Below are 22,603 nucleotides of genomic sequence, written 5' to 3'. Positions count from 1 at the left end.
AAGGAAAACCAAATTTTCCACAGCTGGTCAAGGTCGTGAGGTTGCGGGACTGACTCCTCGGCCAGGGACGACGATGGCCCTCTCCGCCATGCCGCGGGGGACCCTATAAGCGGGGCCAGGAGCGGGGGCCACACGGCCGAGACCCCGCTTCCCGCACAACACCGGCCAGGCTCCAGGCTAGAGGGAACCGCCGCCGGACCCGGGCGGGAATAGTCAAGGTGCCTGTGCCGTGGGCCGCACCACCGCGCCTGCGCACTGGGCTGACGCGCGGTGCACGTGGGCGGGGCCCCGCCTCCAGATCCTCCTCCCGCAGCCCGCGGGTGGAGGCCGCGCTCTAGCCGGTGGGGCGGGAGCGCGGGGAAGCGTTTTCCGCGGCCCGCGCACTCCCCGGGAACCGGCACCTCGCTCCGTGGGTGGGGCACAGGGCCCTGCAGGGTAAGCGGCGGGTTCCGCCGGGCCCGGGATATCTGTGCACGTGGGCCCCCTCGGGCACTGTGCGCTGCGCCCTGGAGAAGGGCCGGGGCGGAGCAGGGCCGGGGGCCTCTGGGGCGCAGACCCAGCGCCTGGCAACTCCCCGGTCTTAAGCGGCAGCGCCTGGAGGCGGCCTCAGGGTCACTGGCAGCCAGGACTCCGCTGACCAGTGAGGGGCGCGGTCGGTGTTTTGGCACCGGGTGGGCAAGACAGTCGGAGTCTCCACCCCCAGGGAGCCTGGAGCCCTGCTGTCTTCATTCATTCAGCCAGTGTCTGCTGACCTGCTCCCAGCTCTGTGCGGGGCGCAGGAGATCCAATAGGGGCAGGACAGGCAGGGGAGAAAAGCCCGTTTAAACCTACCAGGAGACTTAGTATTTGTTCATGTGCTTTAATTTTGTATGGGTTTTAAGCATGTGCGGCAGTCATTTGCACGCACGGCCGTTTTGGGTATTTTAACCTTGGGATAGAACTTGTATTTCGAGAGCCGAGCTGCCGTCCCCAGCTCCTAGGAAGCTAGCCGGGGGGATGGGGCGGGCCCCGTCCGGACATCACTGCCACAGCCCCACACCGAGATTCTCCTCTCTGACCCCGTCTCCCCCTGACAGAGGGAGGCACCCCCGCCCCAGGAGCCCGCTGAGAGCAAGGTTAGCTCAGCCAAACCTCTGTTTGCCTTTGTGCACCTACATCCTGCCCCACCCCCCAGCCTACTCCTCATTCCCTCCAGGCTTACCTTTCCTTACAGCTTTGTTCTAGACTCTCCTTTAAAGACCAGAACTCATCTAAAATTGTTTTCCTTGGTGACCCTCTGGGGAGGGCCACTGTGGTGTTAGCCGTGTCACAGAAATGTGCTTTGCCCCTCCTTAGCTCTGGACAAGCACCTTACCCCATGGAATGAAACTGGCTTTTGGGCTCGGGTCTCAGGGCCATGGAGGTGATTGTGGGCCAGGCTGTTCCTGGCTCTGTGCCCCCTCAGGGTTATGTTCTGTTTGGCCTCTGTTTATGTCACCCTGAACTTGGTGTGTAACTTGAATGGTTATATGTATGTAATTTCACATGAGTGTTTTTTGGTCGTCTGAAGTAGTCTTATATGAATAGGGAAAGTGAAGTGATGAAGCACATTTGATTTGGAGACAGAAGCCAGAAACTCCTCTGCCTTGCCACGTGCCAGCTGTGTGATCCCAGGCAAGTCCATTTACAGACATTTCCGGGCCTTGGTCCTGTTGTATGGAAGTAAGTCAACATATGTCGTGTGATATATAAGTGCCAGCCTGTGGGCCTCTGGTAACAGGATCTAGCATATTTAAAGGGGTATTTTTTAAATGGGTAGACAAATTTAATTAAGAGCAACCTTTGCCTCGAAATTTAATATACCACCTGTTAGTCTGATCATGTACGTTATGCTTCTTAGACTAACATAGGACATGATAAAATTTGACTATGTAAAAGGATTTTATAAAACGCTTTCAGAGTTGTAAGATGTTAGTATTGTTTTTGTGTTCTCACTAATCATCCTTGGAAATAGTAGCTTTAGGACTTTCTCTAGAAGTACTTTTTTGTTAAATGATCACTTAGCAGCGGGAAACTTTGGGTTACTATAACCTAACCAAAGGAGACCTCTGACAGGGCCTGCTGCTGGGTGAGAGCCGGCTGCCTGGGGATGGCTTCCTCAAGCGCCAACCCCAAACCTGTCGTCTTTCACAAGGCTCAGTTCTGTTTCTGACTGATGTCCTGCGGTCATTTCAAACTCGACGTGTAGAAAACCTGGTCAGTGCTGTCTCCTGCCCCATCCCACATGGCCGTCACATGGGTCCTGAAGCATCATCCATGCCTCTTGGTGAATTGCTACATCATCAGCTTGCTTTCTTCACCAGCAAGTGATGGCTGAGCAGCTGCTGGGCTCTGGCCTTGTGTCGTGGGTGGGAGATCAGGATGACTGGGCTGGTCCCTGCTTCCAGAGAGGCACCATCTCACCGGAGGGAAGGGAGACACAAATGAACAACTCCACATGCAGCTTACTCAGGGAACGAGAATGGAGAGCACCAAGGAACACAAAGGAGGAGCCTCCGGCTGCAGGGTTCAGAGCGGCAGTGAGCATAGCATCTTGGGTAGGTTTTGCAGGGGTGTGGACAAAGGACCAAAGAAATAGGATGCTTAAAAAAAAAAAAAACAGAATATTTAAGGCTGTCCTAGATAAAGGCCTGTGTTCCAGACTACTGTAGCAGCACAAGACAGGCTAAGTGCCTGCGCTTGGGGGCTGATGGCCTCGAGGGCACATAGACCTTCAGGAACAAATCCCACAGACTCATCATCATCACAGATAATGGTGGTGCTTGGTCAGGAGGGGGCAGGGAGTCATGGAGCACATAGTGGGTGGAGGTGGTCAGGGAAGGTGGGGATGACAGCTTGTCAGCTGAGGCTTAGGGATGAGGACCAGCTTGGCCCACCTGAGCAGGGGCAGGAGAGGTAGAGACTAAGCACAGAGGCCGATGGGGGCCAGGCCTGGGCAGGGGTATGATGTTATTCTGAGAGTGAAGTGAGGCCTGAGCTGGGGAGGGTGAGTCTTGAGGAGGGAGTTGCTGAGAGAGGCTTCCCTGAGGCCCCTTGTGCTCAGGGAGGGGTGCATTGTCTTGCCCCCACCCCGCCCCGTCCGAGCTTGGATGGTGAGCCTCTGGGAGGGCCCCTCCCCTGGCAGGGGCACAGGGCTGGCCCAAGGTTTGGACAGTGCTCCAGGGGCCGCAGGCATCCAGGTGTGGCTGTAGGGCTGGATTCTCCCCAAGGGCCACTGTTGGTCTCTCCTACCCCCAGACAGCCTGGGGTTGGCGTGAGGCCACCACAGGCTGCCCCCTGCGCTTCTAGGCCTGGTCCCCGCTCGCCCTCCCCTGTGAGGGCCTTTACGCTGTCCTCCAGCCCTCCTCCCCCGCCACCATCCCTGTGTCCTGAGCACGGCCCACACACCCCCAGGGCTCTTCTGGTCCACAGGCACTCGCCCTGCTTCCCACCCGGCATGTGCCTGTCTCCCTCCCCCTGGGACGTCCACTCCGCCCCCCACACTGACAGCCAGGGTGGACAGATGGTGGACGTCCCCGAGGGTAGGGGGAGCCCCGAGAACCAGGCGCCTCGCTTCTCATCCTCTGAAGTCTCGGGTTCCCGCCCGGTGCCTCCGCTGAGCAATTGCCTCCATTTTGGGGTGCAATGAACCAAAAATAGGGGTGCTGAATTGATTTATTTTGCTCTGGGCTTTGAAAGCACATGGGCATTATTTCCTTCTTGGCAGGAACATGTATATGAATTACAAGAGGTATCTGTTGTGAAACTCTCAGGAGACTGAGCCGTTTCTCTGATCTGTCTGTGGCTCTGCGGTCCCCAAGGGACAGGATTTTAAACCTTTAAAAATAAGTTACCAACATGGGAGAAAAAGTCAGAGTGGAGAGAATGGACTGCATATACATCTCTGTTACCTTGAAAGGTCTGGGGACACCATGCCCACGTGGCTTTTAAAATAGCAGTGAGTTTAGAGCCGTTTGCCTGGACTAGCACCTAGAGGGGATACTCGGGCTGTGGGGCTATGGCCCAGGTCAGCACCTGTAGGACCGACAGCCTTGGGCAGGTTGTCTAGTCTCTACGAACCTCAGTTCCTCTTCTGCAAAATGGGGATTCCACCTTCCAGAATCATTCTGAGGATCAAATGAAACTTCTGACTCCACAGGAAAAATGCAGACCTGTGGAAAAAGTTCTGGTTGAAGGAACTTTTTGTCCCTGAGCGCAGGGATTTCCGACTTGCCCTAGAACCTCGCAGCCTAACGGGTTTTTCCTGCCTCTCCTCCCATTCCACCAGCCACTGTGGCACAGTCCTCAGCAGACAAGGAAATGAGAAAAGTACCAAACAATGGGAACCTGAGGATGACGAAGGTGGCGTACCCACTGGGACTGTTCGTGTGCCTGTTCATCTACATCGCCTACATCAAGTGGCACTGGGCCTCCGCCACGCAGGCCTTCCTCAGCATCCCCGAGGTGGCCACGGGGGCCCGGGGGGGCCAGCAGTCCCGCAGTCCCCCGGGGCCAGCTGCCCACGGGCCTGAGGTCTTCTACGGCATCATGTTTGACGCGGGGAGCACTGGCACCCGAGTGCACATCTTCCAGTTCAGCCGGCAGCCTGGAGGTACCGGGTAGTAAGCCCTGGCCGCGCTCCCCTGTCCTCCGTCTCACAGCAAAGCCTGGGCCCTCGGGGTGGGCTGGACCCCCTGCCTGGGACTCCCCGGGGAGCCTGTCGACAGTGCCATTTCCCAGGAGTCCCAGATGTCCGCATTCGCACTGGCATCTGGTGACCACCTAAGGGCAGCTGAGATCCCAGAGGGCGTTGGGGTGGCCTGTCCCCTCCCAGCATCCCGGGCAGGTTGCGTGGCTAGGACCATGACTTAGGCCAGAGGTCACATGGGGTGAGTTTAAGGAAGGAAGTAGCCCCAGGTTCAGACCAGTGGGAGCCGGGAGTCCAGGAAAGTCAGGTACATGAGCAAAGACCCGGAGCCAAGGCCAGCACTGCCTGCCCAGTGGGGCCAGACAACAAGGGGTTACAGATGGCAGTGGCCTCAGTGAGAGTAAAGCTGGGACCAGAGCCTGCGGGCCTGGCTTCCCAGGGGGGTGCTGGGAGGAGTGAGGGTGGAGTTTGGGCATCTTCACCAGCGGGCTTCTCCCGTGGGGAGACCCCCAGCGCCGCCCAGTCCCCCCTCCACCCCTTGTGGGTCGGTGTTCACAGCTGGGGTCCCTCCCCTCTGCTTCAGCGCTGACCCTTCTGGCGTTTAACTGACCTGGTGGCTCTGGATGCCTTCAGTAGGTCTCCAAACCTCTCATGGCACGTTTATCTACGTTTCATCTGCTTTATTTTTAAACTTTATAATAGTTAAATATTTATATGCTGGACTTAACCTACCTCCAAAATTGGTTTTGAAGCTAAGTTTAAGGCAACGTGTGTTGGCATATAATCCTTCAGTAGCCATGCACCGGCGTGTTTTCTTTGGAGAGACCTCCTTACAGAAAGTTTGTCGCTGATTTTTCCACTTTGATCTATGTGTCTGCATTCGGACAGCACCCCTTGGTCTCGGTGTGCCTGGGAATACTCTCCCTTCCCGTAAGCACATGAGTCCAGACCCCTAATAATCTAAAACACTCAATTTTTAAAAAGAAGGCTGAAATATTCTTTTTTTAAAAAAAATGAAATATTCTTTAGAATGTATAGTGTGTCCTATCTAGAATTAAGAAAACGATTTTCACATTTGCAGTTTGGAATCATTTGCCCTGCTCCTCTGTTGGGTTTTTTTCTGTTTGTTTTGTTTGTTTGTTTGTTTCTTTGGCCACGCTGCTTCATGCAGGATCTTAATTCCCAACCAGGAATCAAACCATGCCCCCTGCAGTAGAAGCACAGAGTCCTAACCCTGGGACCACCAGGGAATTCCCTGCTTCTCTGTTTGCTGAATCAGCAAGAATGAACTGTGTTAAAATTTAACATTTTAAATGGGTAGTTTTTGGTATTTAAATTATACCTCAATAAAGTTGATTTTTTTTAAATAGGAAAAGTTCTGACCAAAACATTAAGTATAATATTCATTGTGTAGCCAAACTAAAGAGGCAGACTTTAGATGAGAAACAATGAAGGTCTGTTTTCAGAAGTCTGCCTTGAAAGTGTGGCTCATCATGGTTGTATAGATTCATGTATTTGTGTTTGTATTCACACTTGTACCTGTTTTAAAGCATGATTTTCCTTTAGAAACTCCCACCTTGACCCATGAAACCTTCAAAGCACTGAAGCCAGGTCTTTCTGCTTATGCTGATGACGTTGATAAGGTAACAGTGTTCTCTCATCTCCCTTTGCTCATCAAATTTGCCTTCTGTTGATTTGTTAAAGTGACCCTCTGTCTCTCAGGTGCAGAGCCGTCCTGCCAGAGCAGCGTCTCTGCTGTGCTGACCTGGGACATTTCACTGCGTAGGAGAGGCTGTGGAGGACACTGGTACCCGCGGGAGGTCCCTCCACCACCCCACATACACTACACACCACGCACACTGCAGATATATACACATACACACCACATGCACAACCACACCACATACAGAGCACACACACATACTCCACATACATCACATACATATACACACACACAGCCACACGTGTATACACAGCCACGACATACACGCCACACCACATACAGAGCACACACACATACTCCACATACATCACATACATATACACACACACAGCCACACGTATGTACACAGCCACGACATACACGCCACACCACATACAGAGCACACACACATACTCCACATACATCACATACATATACACACACACAGCCACACGTATGTACACAGCCACGACATACACACCACACCACATACAGAGCACACACACATACTCCACATACATCACATACATATACACACACACAGCCACACGTGTATACACAGCCACGACATACACACCTCACCACACATGCACAGCACACACATACATATACACCACACACACACACCACATATATCCCCCAGCTGGCCCGCATGCCGCCCAGAAGTCACGGTGTGATTTAAGAGCACAAACGCTACAAACTTAGAAAAAGCATTATTTGAAAGTTTAACTTTTTTTTGTTCCGGTTTCTCTGATTGAAGATGACAAATGTTCACTAAAAAAATTAAAGTCAAAAAAATGTATTTTGCAAAATCCACAAAACCAAATAAGTGTAAAAGAAATGTAGCTGAACCGTCAAATGGTGACTTTGGTAAGTTGGTGGCGTTTACACTTCTGAGCTGCACGAACACAGGGCACCTGCATTCCAGGGGGCTCCCGAAAGCAGCCCCTCATGCAGCTGTCAGTTCCTTTGGCCCCAGCACGTCTCAAATCAGAAGCTGACGCAGCATTCTGGCCACAGGTGCATCCTGATCCCAGACAGTGAAGTCACGGCCTTGCTTTCCTGTAGCTTGGTTAAGAAACAAATTGAAAACAGAAATCAAAATGAGTGACTCTAGAGGTCAAACTTGATTAAATGATATATCTTGGCATAAACTCATGGGGCTTTTTATTTATTTATTTTTATAAATTTATTTATCTATCTATTTATTTATTTATTTTTGGCTGCGTTGGGTCTTCGTTGCTGCACGTGGGCTTTCTCTAGTTGCGGCGAGCGGGGGCTACTCTTCGTTGCGGTGCATGGCCTTCTCATTGCGTTGGCTTCTCGTTGCAGAGCACGGGCTCTAGGCACACAGGCCTCAGTAGTTGTGGCGCGCGGGCTCTAGAGCACAGGCTCAGTAGTTGTGGCTCCGCGGCATGTGGGGTCCTCCCAGATCAGGGCTTGAACCCATGGCCCCTGCCTTGGCAGGCAGATTCCCAACCCAACTGTGCCCCCAGGGAAGCCCCTCACGGGGCTTTTTAAATCTTACTGGTTCAAGCAGGCAGCACACATTCACGTGGGGATACTTGTACAGCTTCCCAGCGGACAGCGAACCCCTCCCACTTCCTCCAGGAGGACAGTGTCCCTGGTTTCTCGCTGTCCTTCTGTGTTCTCGTCCCCTCTATTCACATGCACAGTGGAGCACGTTCACACTGTATGCGCTTCGCTCCCGGGGCTGCGCAGTGTGCCTTGGAGATCGTGCCCCCTCAGGAAGTAGAATGCTCTGTCCTGCCGTGCGTGTGCACGGTGCACTTGGAGAGCCAGCCCCTCCGGGGGCCTGTAGGTGACCCCCCTCCCTTCGCTCCTCACGGTTTGGGAAAGGCTGCTCTGTGTCACCTCACGTGCACTTCGTTCCCCTCACATGCCAGGGCGTCGCCTGGGTGAACTCTTGGGGGGTTTCTGAGTGAGAGGCACGCGTGTCCCCTGCAGACATTGCTAACCCCCCCCCAACATTGTACCCTCCACACGCCCGGCGAGGCTTCACGGCAGTCGTCCCCCGCCCTGCCCAGCCTGCCCCCCACGGGCCCTGGTCCAGCATGGAGAGCTCAGCATTCCGGCAGGTGAAGTGATTCCTCGGTGTAGCTCTTCACGAGTTTTAGTGCCGTGAGGGACCCCAGAATTCACTCATGGTGTCCAGGGGCGTCGCAGCTCATCTGAGGCTGCCCAGGGCTGGTGGCGGGGCTGGCGGGGTTCCAGCTGCCAGGCGTGTAGAACCCTGGCCCGCTCCGCTGCCGAGGGTCCACCCCACGCTCCTGCCTGCACCACTTGAGTCGCTGTTTCTGCTGATTTGGAAAATTAGAAAAGATATATTTATAAATTAATAAAACCAAAAGGGTGGGGAGCACCTGTGACCCTGCACGCTGAGCGCAAACCCTGCTCCACCCACCATGTTCACAGAGCGCCCCAGGAATTCAGGAGTTACTGGACATTGCTAAACAGGACATACCCTTTGACTTCTGGAAGGCCACCCCCTTGGTCCTCAAGGCCACAGCTGGTTTACGTCTGTTACCAGGAGAAAAGGCTCAGAAGTTACTGCGAAAGGTGAGCTCATCCAGTTCCCCCGGGGCGGGTGACTTGTGATAACTGAAAACATGGAACATCAGCCCACGTCCAAGCAGGCAGACAGGACACGGAGGGAAGCATGTCGAAATGTTAGCAGCGTCGCCTTCAGTGGAGGGATTGTGGATGAATGATGCTTTCTTTCTCAGGATGTTTAAAGCTATTCATGTTTTCTAGAATGAATCTGTTTTATAAAAAGAACAAGTTCGTGTTAAAAATATATTGTGCTTTTGAATGGCTTCCTTCCATCCAAGAACTTGCCAAGTGTCTAAAGCCGTGGGACCTGAATTCTTGACATTTCGGCTCAAGCCAGCCGTCCTCGTGGGAAGTGCAGGCTCCGCTCTTGGTCTGATGCTCAGATGTGACTGCTGAGGAGGCCCCTTTGTGTCTGCGCAAGCCCTGCACCTCCCTGCAGGCGGCTCTGGAGCCTCTTTGACATGTGCTTGCAGGGTTCTTACCATCAGGAATCAGGGAAAGTGTTCTCAGCAAAGTAGTCCTCCTCCTCCGCACTGTTTCTGAACCTGTTAGCTGCTAAATGACAGATTGTTGCAGGTTTGTCAAGGTCCCTTTTAAAAACTACTGAATAGCTTCACATGCTCAAGTTGGATTGTGGGACACAAGTGCAGACGTACTGAAGTTTCTATGTATCAATAATTGCTATAAAAAAAATTGGAGAAGGAAATAAAGCCAAACACAGTTGCTCACCGCTTTCGCTTCCCCTGTGCCAGGTCCTCTCCCAGGAACGTGCCCACCAGGCCACGTGGTGGCCCAGGGCTGGGATCCGCCTTGTGGGGCTTCCCACCCCTCGTGTCCTGTCCTAAAGCAGGGCAGTGATTGGGACTGTGAGTTTAGATTCTAAACGATAAAGGCTTGTCTCTCTTTACATTTAGGTGAAAGAAGTGTTTGAGGCGTCGCCGTTCCTCGTAGGGGACGACTGTGTTTCCATCATGAACGGGACGGACGAAGGTAGTCGCCAGAAGCGCCATGTGCCATGAGGCTGCCCCTCGAGGCAGGCTGCATGCAGGGCTGCTGTCAGAATTGCACTGGGAACCTTCCCTGGTTGGAGACACAGACACCAAAGTGCCGGTCCCACCCCAGTCCGCAGTCTGACCGTCTCAGAGCACTGTATTCTTGGGGCCAGTGATAGAGACAGATTCTCCTCGTGACTGGCTCCAAGCCTGGCATAGATCACGTTTCTGAAAACAAATCATCTTTTCTGATTTAGTTTTAAATTAATTAATTGGGCTGTGTTGGGTCTTCTTTGCTGCGCGTGGGCTTTCTCTAGTTGGGGTGAGCAGGGGCTACTCTTCGTTGCGGTGTGCGGGCTTCTCACTGCGGTGGCTTCTCTTGTTGTGGAGCATGGGCTCTAGGCGCGAGGGCTTCAGTAGTTGTGGTGTGCAGGCTCAGTAGTAGTAGCTCACGGGCTCTAGAGCGCAGGCTCAGTAGTTTTGGCACACGAGCTCTATAGTGCAGGCTCAGTAGTTGTGGCACACGGGCTCTAGACTGCAGGCTCAGTAGTTGTGGCGCATGGACTTAGTTACTCCACGGCATGTGGGATCTTCCCGGACCAGGGCTCGAACCTGTGTCCCCTGCTTTGGCAGGCGGATTCTTAACCACTGTGCCACCAGGGAAGTCCCATCTTTTCTGTTTTAAGAACATTTAGAGAGAATCCCCAGTTGCTGATGCGTTAGAACGTTGCTGTTGCATTAATTCTAAGGGTGAGTCACTTCATAAGGTTCCTTACCAGCCCCTGACTTTAAACGTGACCTTAAGAGTTTGTTTGGGTGGAGGGAAAGGGAACATTTGTTTCTCATCCCACCTCTTCCAAAAAGAGGCAGCTGATACAGAGTGTGACCAAGAGATGTGACAGTTTGGCTGAGCACTCTGATTTTTAGTGTGGTGTCTTCTAGAGCAGTCTGCCAGAAGCAGCTGGATGGTTCTATGGAGTGATGCCCGTTTCTGTAGCTGATCTGGAGGCTGAGCGTAGTGAGGAAGTGGTCTCCCTGTGCTCCTGAAATTGGAAAGCTGTCGTGAGTCCCCATTGCTGTTTACAGCATCTCAGGTGATTCAGATGCTGTTTGTGACCTTCTCTTGCAGGTGTTGCCGCGTGGATCACCGTGAACTTCCTAACAGGTGGGTTCCCTTCATCATAAAGCCAGCAGTTCACAGACACAGGTCTTTAGAGCAGGGGCCTCATTTCCACTCTAAAATAACCCCTTCCGGTTGCTGACCCGAAGTAGGGTGTTGGGATGGGTGGGCGGGCACCAAGCTTGCAGATGCAAACGCTGGAGATGCAGGGGATCCTTCTCCAAAGGCTCAGCTCTGCCTCTGCTCCCACCGGAGCCTCCCCTGGTCCTCATTCCTGAGAGAAGCCCTGAGTCACACTAGTCAATATCGGACGTGACGCGAATGCTGATCACCTTATAATTGAAGTCCTGCTGTAGGTAGAACAGGGAACAGGTGGCGAGGAGTCATTTTTCTTAGATTACTCTCAGGATGTGGGTTTTTGTCCCTTTGTTGTAATTATGGACAAGACCAGTGTGTCTGACACATGGATGAGAAAGAAGGAAGTGTACTGTAGGAGTTGCCGCCCCGGGGATGGAGAGCCATGTCAGGTGACAGATCAGGAGCCCAGGCCCCAGGAGCACAGGTTGTCCCTCGTTCAGATGAAAGCCACCACCGGGGCAGCTGTCCTTCACGCACCCCCAAATACACATGGACATTTTCAAGTGGCCGCAGCTTCTGTCTGTCTTGTTCTCTTTCCACGGAAGGGCCTGGCTTCTAACCTCCCCTCTTCTGCTGTTCTGTCTGTTTACTTACGGGCATTGCTGTGTGGATTTTACTCCCGGTGCTGCAGGCAGTCTGAAGACCCCCGGGAGGAGCAACGTGGGCATGCTGGACCTGGGCGGAGGGTCCACCCAGATCACCTTCCTCCCGAGATTCGAGGTAACCCGCCGCCGCCCCCAAGGCCACCTGCCCCGTGGGGGAGCCTCAGCCCCGGGGGAGGTCTGTGCACTCAGCTTCTCTCCTGAGGGTCAGATCACCTGCAGTGAATGCTTCTTAGTTTGATTTTAACTCTGCCTGGAAAAAAGAAAATAGAAATCTGGTCTTCAGCGGGGTGATAATAAACTAGATACTACCTGGAGACCTTGGGGCAGAGGGTGTGGGGTGGGTTCTTCCCCGCCCCCGCAAGGGCTTCCAGGGAGGGGCCGGAGTCTGACTCAGATGGGACGGAGCCGCAGGCCTTTTCAGGATGGATGTTCTAAGGCAGGGGTCCCCAACCCCTGGGCTGCGGACTGGTAGGACCGGGCCACACAGCAGGAGGTGAGCGGCGGGCAGCAAGCGAAGCTTCACCTGCAGCTCCCCGTAGCTCGCATTACTGCCTGAACCATTCCCCTGTCCGTGGAAAACTTGTCTTCCATGAAACCAGTCCCTGGTGCCAACAAGGCTGGGGACCGCTGTTCTAAGGGACACGAAAACGTTTCCAGTTGAGACTGCGTGCTGTTTTTAAAAAGTACCTTCCTCATCTGCCACTTTTTAAATTATTACTATTATTTTTAGTTTTAATGGAAGAGGACTTCCCTGGCGGTCCAGTGGTTAAGACTCTGCGCTTCCAGTGCAAGGGGCATGGATTCGATCCCTGGTTGGGGAACTAAGATCCCGCATGCCGCGTGGCATGGCCAAAATAAATAAATAAATAAATCTAAAACTTAGCATTAATGGAATAGCCTTAAATTTACGCATAACTCTTCTGCTTGGGCCGTATTTCCCAGAATGGGTAAATGTTACTCACAGGGAGGAAAGACATGGGACTTCCCCGGTGGTCCGGTGGTTAAGACTCCACGCTTCTGCTGGAAGGGGTGTGGGTTCAGTCCCTGGTCGGGGAACTAGGATCCCACAGGCCTCTTGGTGCAGCCAAAAAAAAAAAAAAGAGGAAAGACACTGTTTCAGTGCTTGCTCCAAGCTGTTTCACAGCATGTGATCTGATGAAAGGCTGATTTAATTGAATACATCTGTGCATATCCCTGTTCTTTCAAATGAATCGAGGGAGTGGGGGACAATTTTCTAGAAAGGCCAGCAGGAAAGGTGCTTTAACCCTCATGTTCTTCCCCAGGGCACCCTTCAGACCTCCCCGCCCGGCTTCCTCACGTCCCTCCAGATGTTTAATAGGACCTACAGTCTCTACTCCTACAGGTTTGTTTTCAGCACTGAGGCTGGAGAGGTCCACTGTCCAGGCATGTGGCTCAGCTTAGCACTGCAGGCCTCCCCCAGCCTCCGCCTCCCGCCTGGGGAGCGACCAGGGTGCTGGGCCATAGACTCGGTCCCAGAATCCCTGCTGTGGACCCCCCTGCAGCCTCTCCCTCCCTCCTTCTTTCTTCCTCTTCTTCCTCCTCCTCTTCCTGTTTTAATTCACCTGTAGTAAGATTACATTTCTTCTTTTGTACTTATTCTCTTCTGCCTTGGAAGAGGTATTTGGGAAAGTGGGGGAGAGCCCACAGATGGTGCAGGAAGTTTCTGGGGCGTCTTTTTTGCCACCTGGCGCCTTTAATAGGTTCTTTCCGTGAGGCTCGTCCACACCATAAAGCTGGGGACCTGTGTGTCGCCCTCGCCGGTGTCCACAGCTCCTGGACGAGCTCCCACCAAGTCAGAGCCTTCGCTTGTCGAGCTGAGGAGCTGGATGCCCTGAACCCCACTGAGGGAGCTCCTGGAAGAAGCAGGAAGCTGCTGCCTTGCCCCTAGTTTCCTCCTTCCCCTCACATTTTGGATCCAGGCTGGTGAACGTGCTGCAGGTGGAGTTGAGGGCGGCCTCCGCTCACCTGGGTTCTCTCTCCGCAGCTACCTGGGGCTCGGCTTGATGTCGGCGCGGCTGGCCGTTCTAGGCGGCGAGGAGGGAAAGCCTGGTGAGTGGGGTGCAGTGTTCAGAGCCCTCCCGGCCAGCAGGACTTGGGAGCCCCAGAGGGTGCCCCCCCGACCTTGTTGGTGGGCCCCTGAAGACCTTCTCAGTTACTTTTAAAGAAAGATGCTAGTGAAGCGGTTTCTGAATCACCGAGTTGCAGGGGGTTCTTAGGAACCCAAGGAACTGGGTGTGATCAGAGTTGGCTTGTTTGTAAGGATTTACCACGGGGCGCACGGGAGGGGCTCCAAGGGGGGCTTCAGGGGAGATTCTGGCTCCTGAGAACGTCCCCTGTGTTCTTCTGCTCTCGAGGGGACTTGGAACGGGCTCTGCCTTCCTCCAGACATGGCATTTGGGGACGAAGCCTGTGTCTGTTCCCAGGCGCTCTCCGCGCCATCCTGCCCTGATGTGCTTGGCTTGGGACAAGCCAGGTGTTGCTGGCGGGCGCTCGAACCCCTGGGACGTTCAGGGGACCACATGCCCGAGGCGAGCGGAGGCCCTGCTCTGAGGCCGCCTCGGCCTGTCCCCCCGAAGGCCTCGGTCAGACGTGCGCAAGCCCACGCGTGTTCTCGGCCACGCACCCCCCCGGCCCAGCACTTCCGCTGCCTCTTCCAGGGCCTGGCTGTTCTGACAGAGCGGGAATGTTCCACTGGAATTGTTCTCCACTCACATCCTGCTTCAGCTCCTTTATTTCGAATCCTGCTGTTTAACCTCGTAACAGTGGCCCCTTTGTTGCAAACCAAAAACGCGTCCACGTCTCAGAAACACCCACGACCACACTCTGGGCCAGAAAACACCTGTTAGCCAGTGGAGGACGGCAGGCACCCACTTTCCCGTCTGTGCTGGCCTCAGGGTCCTGTCCCTCCTGCACCCCGACCCGGCAGAGCGGCGGGGAGCCGTGTGTCTTCATGTGGGGCTGTGACAGCCGCCAGAAGGGATGCAGACCCCTCGCTGCCCCAGGGAGGCGTCTCCGCCGTGAGAGCCGTTGTCACTCGGCAGACCACCCACTGCCCTGCGTAGTTGCAAACAGCAGTCGTCTTATCTCAGGATTGCACAGGCATCCACTCGGTGGTCCCTCTGCTGGGGTCTCCGGGGTCCTGTGAGGTGGCATTTTGGGCGTGTGTCTGGCCTCTACCCCGCAGAGCAGCCTGCACTTCCCCCTGGCGGCTCAGAGGAAGGAAAGCCTCCTGAAGTCCCACGGCCTTGTGTCCTGCACGTTCCGCTGGTGCAGGCGGGCCCAGGCCAGAATCGGGCGGGGACAGGGACCCACTCGGCAGGACGCCAGCAGGCATGTCCCCGAGGGCTGGCGTCCTGTGGCTCTGGAGGATGCCCCACGGGGAGCCACTGGGGTTGTCATGAGCGTCGCCTGGAACCCCGAAGCCCCTCTGTGGCTGTGAGCTGGGAGTGGCTCTGCTGGGGCTTCTGCCTCCCGAAGCTGACTCGGGACGCTTCTGCAAGTCCATCCCGCGGCAAAAAGGAAGCATGTTCCCTTGACCCTCCGAGGCCCTCGGCGCTGACCTGAGACGCTCAGTGCTGCCGGCCTCCCCTCAGCGGGCCCGTCTCAGCTCCAGGCCTGCCCTCGCCCCACTGCGGTCAGTGCTCTTTATCCGCCTCTGTCTCTTTCTGTTTCAGCTGAGGATGGAGCACAGTTGGCCAGCCCTTGTCTGCCTCCCGGTTTCAGAGGAGAGTGGGAACACGCCGAAGTAACATACAGGGTTTCAGGACAGCAGGCAGGTACGGCACGTTCATCCTCTGTGGGTGGCTCGTGAGGGTCGACGGTAGCCCCTTCCCTCCGGACACCTCAGAGAAGCAGGGGGACCGTCCAGCCTCCTTCTCAGACAAGTGTGTACTTGCCCGCAAGCTGGACACGGTTCTGGAACCCCCGGCTCCTGCGGGGTCCCTGCACAGGGCTCCCTCGTCTGCCGCTCTTCCAGGGACCCGATTTCCCAGCAAGCCTCCAGTGAGGGAGGATCTGGACGTCCCTCGGCTTCGAGCAGACGGCCAGGCGCGGCTGTGGGCTTGGCAGCTCTGTGGGAAATGGCTTCTCCTCCCACACCCGCCGCCTGTGCTGGGGAGGGCGGGAGAGGCCGCAGAGCCCCGGGCCTGTCTCACCCACAGGGTCCCGTGGCTCTGTGCTCTTTGAGTTCCTTCTAAAAGAGGTGCTGAAGCATTGTGTCCAGGCTGGGCACGTGGGCGTGAGGTTTGCCTCTGGTGACAGGGCTGTTGCTACTCACAGCCCTTCTGACGCCAAACGTGTGGGGTTTTTTCCACAGCGGCCAGTTCTCTGGCAGCCGCAGGGTGTCCTGCGATTCACTTCGTTCCGACACTGACTTCCGCAGTCAGTGCAGCCCCCATCAGATGAGGCCCCCCTCCGACCTTTGCAAGTGCTGGGCCTCCGGTTCTTCTGACCGACCGGCCACAAATCAGGGGTTCCCACGGCCTCCTCCTCAAATTTGATAATTTGCTGCAAGCACTCACAGAACTCAGGGAACGTGTTCCTATCACTGGTTTCTTATCAAGGACAGCTGAGCAACAGTGAAATGGGAGAGAGGCACAAGGCAGGCGTGTGGGGAGGGCACCCGGAGCCCCCCTCTCCCCGGGAGCTCCCCTCTTCCCGGGAGCCCCCCTCCCCGGCAGCAACACCCTCTCCCTGGGAGCACCCTCCCCCCGGGAGCACCCTCTCCCCTGGAGCAGCACCTCCACATGTCTCCAACCCAGAAGCTCTCTGAGCCCCATCGTGTAGGGTTTTTAGGAGGCTCATGGCAGAGGGACTGATTAACTCAGTGGCTGCTGGTGACTGACTTAATCCCCAGCCCCCTGCCCACTCCCTTGGGGGTGGGGCTGAAAGTTTCAGCCCTCTAATCACCAGCCCCCATCCTGAAGCCATCAGGACCCACCCGGAGTCACATTAGCACAACCTAGGTGGACTGAAAGGGGCTTATTATGAATCACAAAACGCCTCTCTCACTCTCACCACTCAGGGTTTTACAAGGCTTTACAATCTCTGTGCCAGGAACCCAGGGTGGAGAACACATGCATGTTCCTTACTATCCAGTGATAAATGGAAAGGGGCTGGGGATGCCAGGGGGGGATTGCGGTCTAAAGACGACCAGGGAAGGCCTCATGGGGTGATGCCTGAGACAAGACGTGAAGAAATGGGAAGTGAGCTCCAAGCCGAGGGAGCAGCACATGCAAAGGGCCAGAGGCAGCTGCTATGTTTAAGGAACACGGAAGAGGTGGTGTGACGGGTCAGATGAGGGAGAGTGCAGGGAGATGAGGTCCCAAGTGCAAGGGTGCAGCTCTCAGGGCCCTGGGAGAGCTAAATGGAGCTGCCGTCAGACGTGGAGCAGGGCTGGGGCAAGATCAGAACTGGGTCCAGGTGTGGGCTGTGGGCCGTCCATGTCCACTGACTCAGTCTTGTGTTGTCGCTGTCCTTCTGAGCAGGAGTCAGTGACCAGCCCTGTGAGCTTGGCAAGCTGCCCGTAGGCCCCAGCTTCCTCATCCGTGACAGGAGGGAGGTGGAGGCCCCACCCAGGCAGCTGGTGAGATGGGGTGGGACAGTGCACACTCGAGCTCAGCACAGGGCTGGCAGGGTGAGTGTGGGGTGGACCCACTGGGCTGCGTCACGGCAGCTGCAGGCACGCAGCTGGAGGCGCGTGACCTTCAAGGTCGGGCCACACTCTCTCCGGCCACCTTTTGTGCTCACACTTTCTCCCCTTGAGCTGGCCGCAGCACGTGGCCCTTGAAAAGTTGCTGGTGGGCACCCCCCAGGTCGCAGTCACCCTGGGCTGTGTGGTCAGGCGCCCAGAGCCCACTGGCCGCTGAGTCTGCTCTCCCTTAGCCCCAGCGGGGAGCCTCTACCAGCTGTGCGCCCGTCGGGTGTCCGAGATCCTCCGAAACAAGGTGCACAGGACGGAGGAAGTGAAGGACGTGGATTTTTATGCCTTTTCCTACTATTATGACCTTGCTGCAAACGTGGGCCTCATAGGTAAGGGTGGGGCTTGGTTGGGCTGTGCAGGGACTTGGGTGTGGGTCCCCGGGCAGAGGGCCCGTCAGTCACATCAGGGTGATAGAAATAGAGGGAGGGCGGGGGACATGTCACTGAGTAGAGAGTAATAGGCCCCCTTTTTATAAATAAGTCAGTTCTCTGAGCCTCTCCGTGCAGGAAGGCTTCCTCGCTGTCGGTTTATTCTCCTTTCACCTGTGTGATTCTCAAACTGTCAGCCGCTGGCACCCAGGCCAGCAGGAGGGCTCAGCCCACCCCTCAGATCGCCCTCAGGAGCCTGGGGGTATCACCCTGACCCCCTCCCAGCCCGCAGTGCCATCAGGACAGAAGACGGTATCGTGAGTCTGGGACCGGTGCTGGTCAGACCAACTGGAAACCCTCGAGAGGGTTGTGAGGTCACTTCAGTGGGTCGTGACCGGACATGTCTTTTGATGAAATAGATTGAGGATATTAGAACGTGTTGCCCGTGGCAAGGGTGAGAACGTTAATGTCCACAGAAAGCCGCCCTGGAGAGACGGAAGCCGTCAGGTTCCGGCTCCCTGGGCCCCGCTGGGCTACACTGTCGGGCCCAGTGTGGACGGCAGCCAGCCAGTCCAGGCAGAAGGTGACCTCTCACCCCTCACCTAGGCCCAGGCCCCTCCCTCTGGGGCACCCGAGCAGCTGTCCCTCGGCCGCCTGGTCTGTGGGCTCCCTGTAGCTGGAGCCAGGGCACCCTCGTCTGCACGCCGATGCCCAGACGTGCGGCCGCCCGCATCTGACCCCCCACCCCCAGGGTACCCCAGGCGCAGGCCCGGGGGCCTCAGTGCTGTCTCGGCTCCACGGCGCTGGTGCAGACTGGGTGCCCCGTCTCCTCCACAGATGCAGAGAAGGGAGGCAGCCTCGTGGTCGGAGACTTCGAGACTGCGGCCAAGTACGGTGAGTGGCCTGGAGGCAGGACGCTGGCCCGGGCGTGCGGCAGGTGCTGGCCCCAGAGCTCCTGGTCGGCACCTGACTGTCGACTGGATGAGCCTTCGGGGGGTGTGAGAGTGTGTAGGGGCCGCTGAGCTAGCCCAGACCGCAGGCCCACTGCACCCTGTGTGGCCCGGGCGGTGGAGGCGGGGGTTTTTAGTCCCAGGGTTGTGAGGAAGAGACTCCCTTGATTTCACTTTTTCTGACTCTTTCTCTGTGACTCGGGTGACCTCAACTCCCCAAAGTGTCCCAGCAGATTCACAATTGCCAGGGACCCCTGCACCGCAGAGTCCAGTGTGGGGGACGGAGAGCTGTCCCCCGGGGTGTGCCCAGTGGCTGCCACCCCCCTCACTCCGCCATGGCCGGGTGTACGGGCTGCTTGGAGATTATGCTCTTTGGTTGCCTTTCCCAGTTGCGGGTCAAAGGGGTTAAACGCTGTATGTTTCTCCATAGAAAGACCTTCTCTCCCTCCCGTCAGAAAAGGCTTTTTTTATTTTTATTTTTTTTTTTTTTTTGCGGTAGGCGGGCCTCTCACTGCTGTGGCCTCTCCCCCTGCGGAGCACAGGCTCCGGACGCGCAGGCCCAGCGGCCATGGCTCACGGGCCCAGCCGCTCCGCGGCATGTGGGATCCTCCCAGACCGGGGCACGAACCCGTGTCCCCTGCATCGGCAGGCGGACTCTCAACCACTGCGCCACCAGGGAAGCCCTGAAAAGGCTTTTTTTAAATCGTTCTCATCGCCTCTGGGTTTGTCTCCCAGACACCAGCCAGAAAAGATTCCGAGCAGAGGCTGTGGGTTGGTTTGTCCGTCCCCGTCGTGAACAGGGGTGGGGTGTTCTGTGCCAGCTTGGTGGGTCCTTCCAGTCCCCAGAAGGCCCAGGTCCACACCTACGAGAGGTGTCGGGGGTCACGGTGCAGAGATGGGCCTGGAGGCAGGCAGTGGGCACTGGGTTGGCCTCAAGTCCCTGTCTGTGCTGTGCTCTGACCAGCAGTGAGGCCCCGGATGACACAGGGCCTGGCGGGGTGGGGGGGGTGCCCCAGGTTGGTGGAGTCCAGCTGCTCGTGCTCCCCCACCTCCACGTTCCCCCACCCAGGAGCCCTTTCCCCCGCAGTGTGCCGGACGGCGGAGACCCAGCCACTGCGCAGCCCCTTCCTGTGCCTGGATCTCACCTACGTCAGCTCGCTGCTCCACGGGCTCGGCTTCCCGGGGGACAAAGTGCTGAAGGTGGGGACTCCCCCGGTGCCCCCAGCCCCCTCCCGTCGCGAGCACATGCCCACCTTTCACACGCACGTGCTCGCTTCCACCCCCCCCCGCCCCTTGTCTTTTCAAGTTGACCCGGAAGATTGACAACGTGGAGACCAGCTGGGCTCTGGGGGCCACTTTTCATTACATCGACTCCCTGAGCCGACAGAAGAGCCCCACCTTGTAGCAGCCCAGCTGCCAGCCGTCCCCGTAGAAGCACTGTCTCTGCGAGAATAGGCCCCTTTGGGACCCCCAGTGTGCGGGGAGGGGGTCACGGCACAGGCTGAGACCCTCCTCCCCGTGACCTCACAGACCGGCCCCTGGACGTGCTGGAACACGGCCCAGGCCTTAGCTCCCGGTGGGCAGTGACCAGACAGGGTAAGGGGCACAGGCCGAGGCCAGGGTGGCACAGCTGCTGTCCCCACCGTCCCATCGCAGGGCTGGGGCAGCTGTGACACACGTCCTGTGACGGGAGTCTTGTTTTGTCCCACTGCCCCCAGCGGGAGCCCCCTGGGTTGGCGGACCAGGCGTCTCCTCTGTGGGTGTGGACTGTGACGCCGTCCAGAAGCCGCTTCCTTGGGTCCTCGGGTGGCTCAGGGTTAGCTGGCGGGTTGGCGCTGAGACTGGAAAGAGGGGCTGGAGGAAATGCCTCTTTGTGGCCCGTGTGCCCTGGCTTCTCGAAGCGGTCTAAACGTGAGCGCGAGCTGCTGTGAGATATCTGTGTCTGCGAGTGAGTGATGTCTGTGTGGTGCTGCGTGCCCGCGTAGCAGCTGTGTTCTGAGCCCAGTGGATGTATCGCTGCCCTGAGCCATTTGCAGCCAAGCAGTGTCAGTCGGGCCGAAGCCCCAGATGCGCCCTCTCACGGCCCGTCCCCGCAGGCTCGCAGGATGCTGGCTGAGCTGTGCACAGGATGCTATGTGCCCCAGGCCCGCAGCCGTTCCTGTGGCATATGCACAGTTCACGGAATAAGCTGAACCTCATGTGTTCCACTTGAAATAAAGGGTTTTCCAGGGTTTCTGCTTCTTTGATTCCTCTCGGTGAGCGCCAGCCATGTCCCTCCACCCCAGGTGTCAGGCACCTGGGGTCCCTGTTCACCAAAGTTTAAACAGAAACCTGCCCAAGTGGGTGACGTGATGGCAGGATTAAATCGTGTCGGTACATCTTGGGGAGACAACAGCAGGAGGACACACAGAAGCCCCCATCGAGCCCTCCTGGTGTCCCCTGTCCGGGACTGGCCCTGTGGAGGCCCAGGCTGTTCTGGGCTCTGGCAGGGCAGAGCCCCCTTGACTGTGGCTCGCGGCACTGCCGGATGAGGATCCGGGCTCATCACCTCCGGCGGCCGTGGGGCCTGGAGCAAGCGCCGAGCTCCAGGTTGCAGTGTGTTCAGCAAGGATCTGGCTTTAATCCAGGACAGTCGGAAGCGGGTCACAGGCCGGACAAAGACTGGACAGACCCCTCCCAGGGCTGCAGCGGGTCCAGAGTGACGTGACTGCTGAATAAGCCCACGTGTTAGGCCTATGGGCACGGACCCCTGACCCCGGAGTGGGCAGGGCCAGGAGAGGGATGCAGGTGTACAACCTGAGAAGCGCTGAGCCTGCAGGACAGCCACATGGGGAGTCCCCACCCCCTCCTGGGTGTCCTGACCCAGTCTGGATTGGGGCGTCGCCAGAACCCCAACCCTAGAGGGCTGGAGGGAGGCCACCAGGATGCAAACACTGGAAACTGGAGCCAGCTGTCCTCTGCCCGGTGGTTTGCCTGAAGTGTCAGTACTGGGGTAGGGGGCAGAGGTCTGCCTGCGACACAGCAGGAAAAGACAGAGCAGGAAGATGCTTAGCCACGTCAGCACTAAAGCTCCAGGCTCTACTTTCCACCCAGTACCCACGCCTTGGTGGGCCTCCCAGCCCCTTCCTTCCATGATACCTTACAGTTTAGATACTTAATAGACTCCAGAGGCAAGGAATCAAAAATGCATGAAGGCAGAAGTGAAAATTGATTTGGTCTGTTTATAGGTTGGTGATCTCACATCTGAAAAAATAAACAACTGGACGTTTCCCAAGAGATTCCCAAATAAGTCATGGAATGTTTTCGAGCTGAGCAGAATATGCAAGTCATTCACTGAGTGTCTTTGTGATAATGAGGTAGGCTCTTGTTTTTTAAAAATAGCCACACGTGCACATCCCAACACGTTGTGAGTGATGCATATGCATGGGCAAGAGGCTCCCACCCACATGCCCTGCCCGTGTTTCCCGCACCCCACCTTCCCGCCCTCACTCAGAACAGCTGCCCCGTCTGGATGACAACCCCACGGTGTCCAGCTGTTTGCACTCCCACACCCATGTGCGTGAGCTGGCCTGACATTGCAGACCCAACTGCAGGAACGTGCTTTATTTTGTTTTAGGGTACTTCTTAGAAGGGTATTTTAATAAGGAATTTAAATTAAATTACCGCTTAAGCTGAATGATGGTGGAGAGGCTTGGATCAACATAAATTAGAAAATAATGGAATTAAACTGATTTTTACTCCCTAATATGTAATGTACCCTCTCGAC

General features: G+C 56.3%; 1 protein-coding gene across 2 annotated transcripts; it reads left to right on the top strand.

Annotated features, from left to right (window-relative positions):
- The first annotated feature begins 173 nt into the window (after nucleotides 1-173).
- Nucleotides 174-22,117, top strand: ENTPD6 (ectonucleoside triphosphate diphosphohydrolase 6). Of its 2 annotated transcripts, XM_082643731.1 has the most exons (15): nucleotides 174-435; nucleotides 1,567-1,653; nucleotides 4,307-4,630; nucleotides 6,233-6,309; nucleotides 8,805-8,948; nucleotides 9,857-9,932; nucleotides 11,064-11,099; nucleotides 11,824-11,912; nucleotides 13,081-13,160; nucleotides 13,803-13,867; nucleotides 15,493-15,594; nucleotides 17,702-17,848; nucleotides 18,725-18,781; nucleotides 19,925-20,037; nucleotides 20,144-21,061. In XM_082643731.1, exons 3-15 carry the CDS (start codon nucleotides 4,339-4,341, stop codon nucleotides 20,240-20,242), a joined length of 1,377 nt encoding a protein of 458 aa, XP_082499857.1. In that variant the 5' UTR covers nucleotides 174-435; nucleotides 1,567-1,653; nucleotides 4,307-4,338; the 3' UTR covers nucleotides 20,243-21,061. The 2 variants fall into 2 exon arrangements, with proteins under 2 accessions (XP_082499857.1, XP_082499858.1); XM_082643732.1 differs by lacking the exons at nucleotides 19,925-20,037; nucleotides 20,144-21,061 and adding an exon at nucleotides 22,065-22,117 and having other exon boundaries at nucleotides 175-435.
- The last annotated feature ends 486 nt before the right edge of the window (nucleotides 22,118-22,603 follow it).

This window comes from Mesoplodon mirus (assembly GCF_964341445.2).
Source record: "Mesoplodon mirus genome assembly, chromosome: 15".
Classification (NCBI taxonomy): domain Eukaryota; kingdom Metazoa; phylum Chordata; class Mammalia; order Artiodactyla; family Ziphiidae; genus Mesoplodon; species Mesoplodon mirus.
This window is presented reverse-complemented; position numbering and strand designations above follow the sequence as displayed.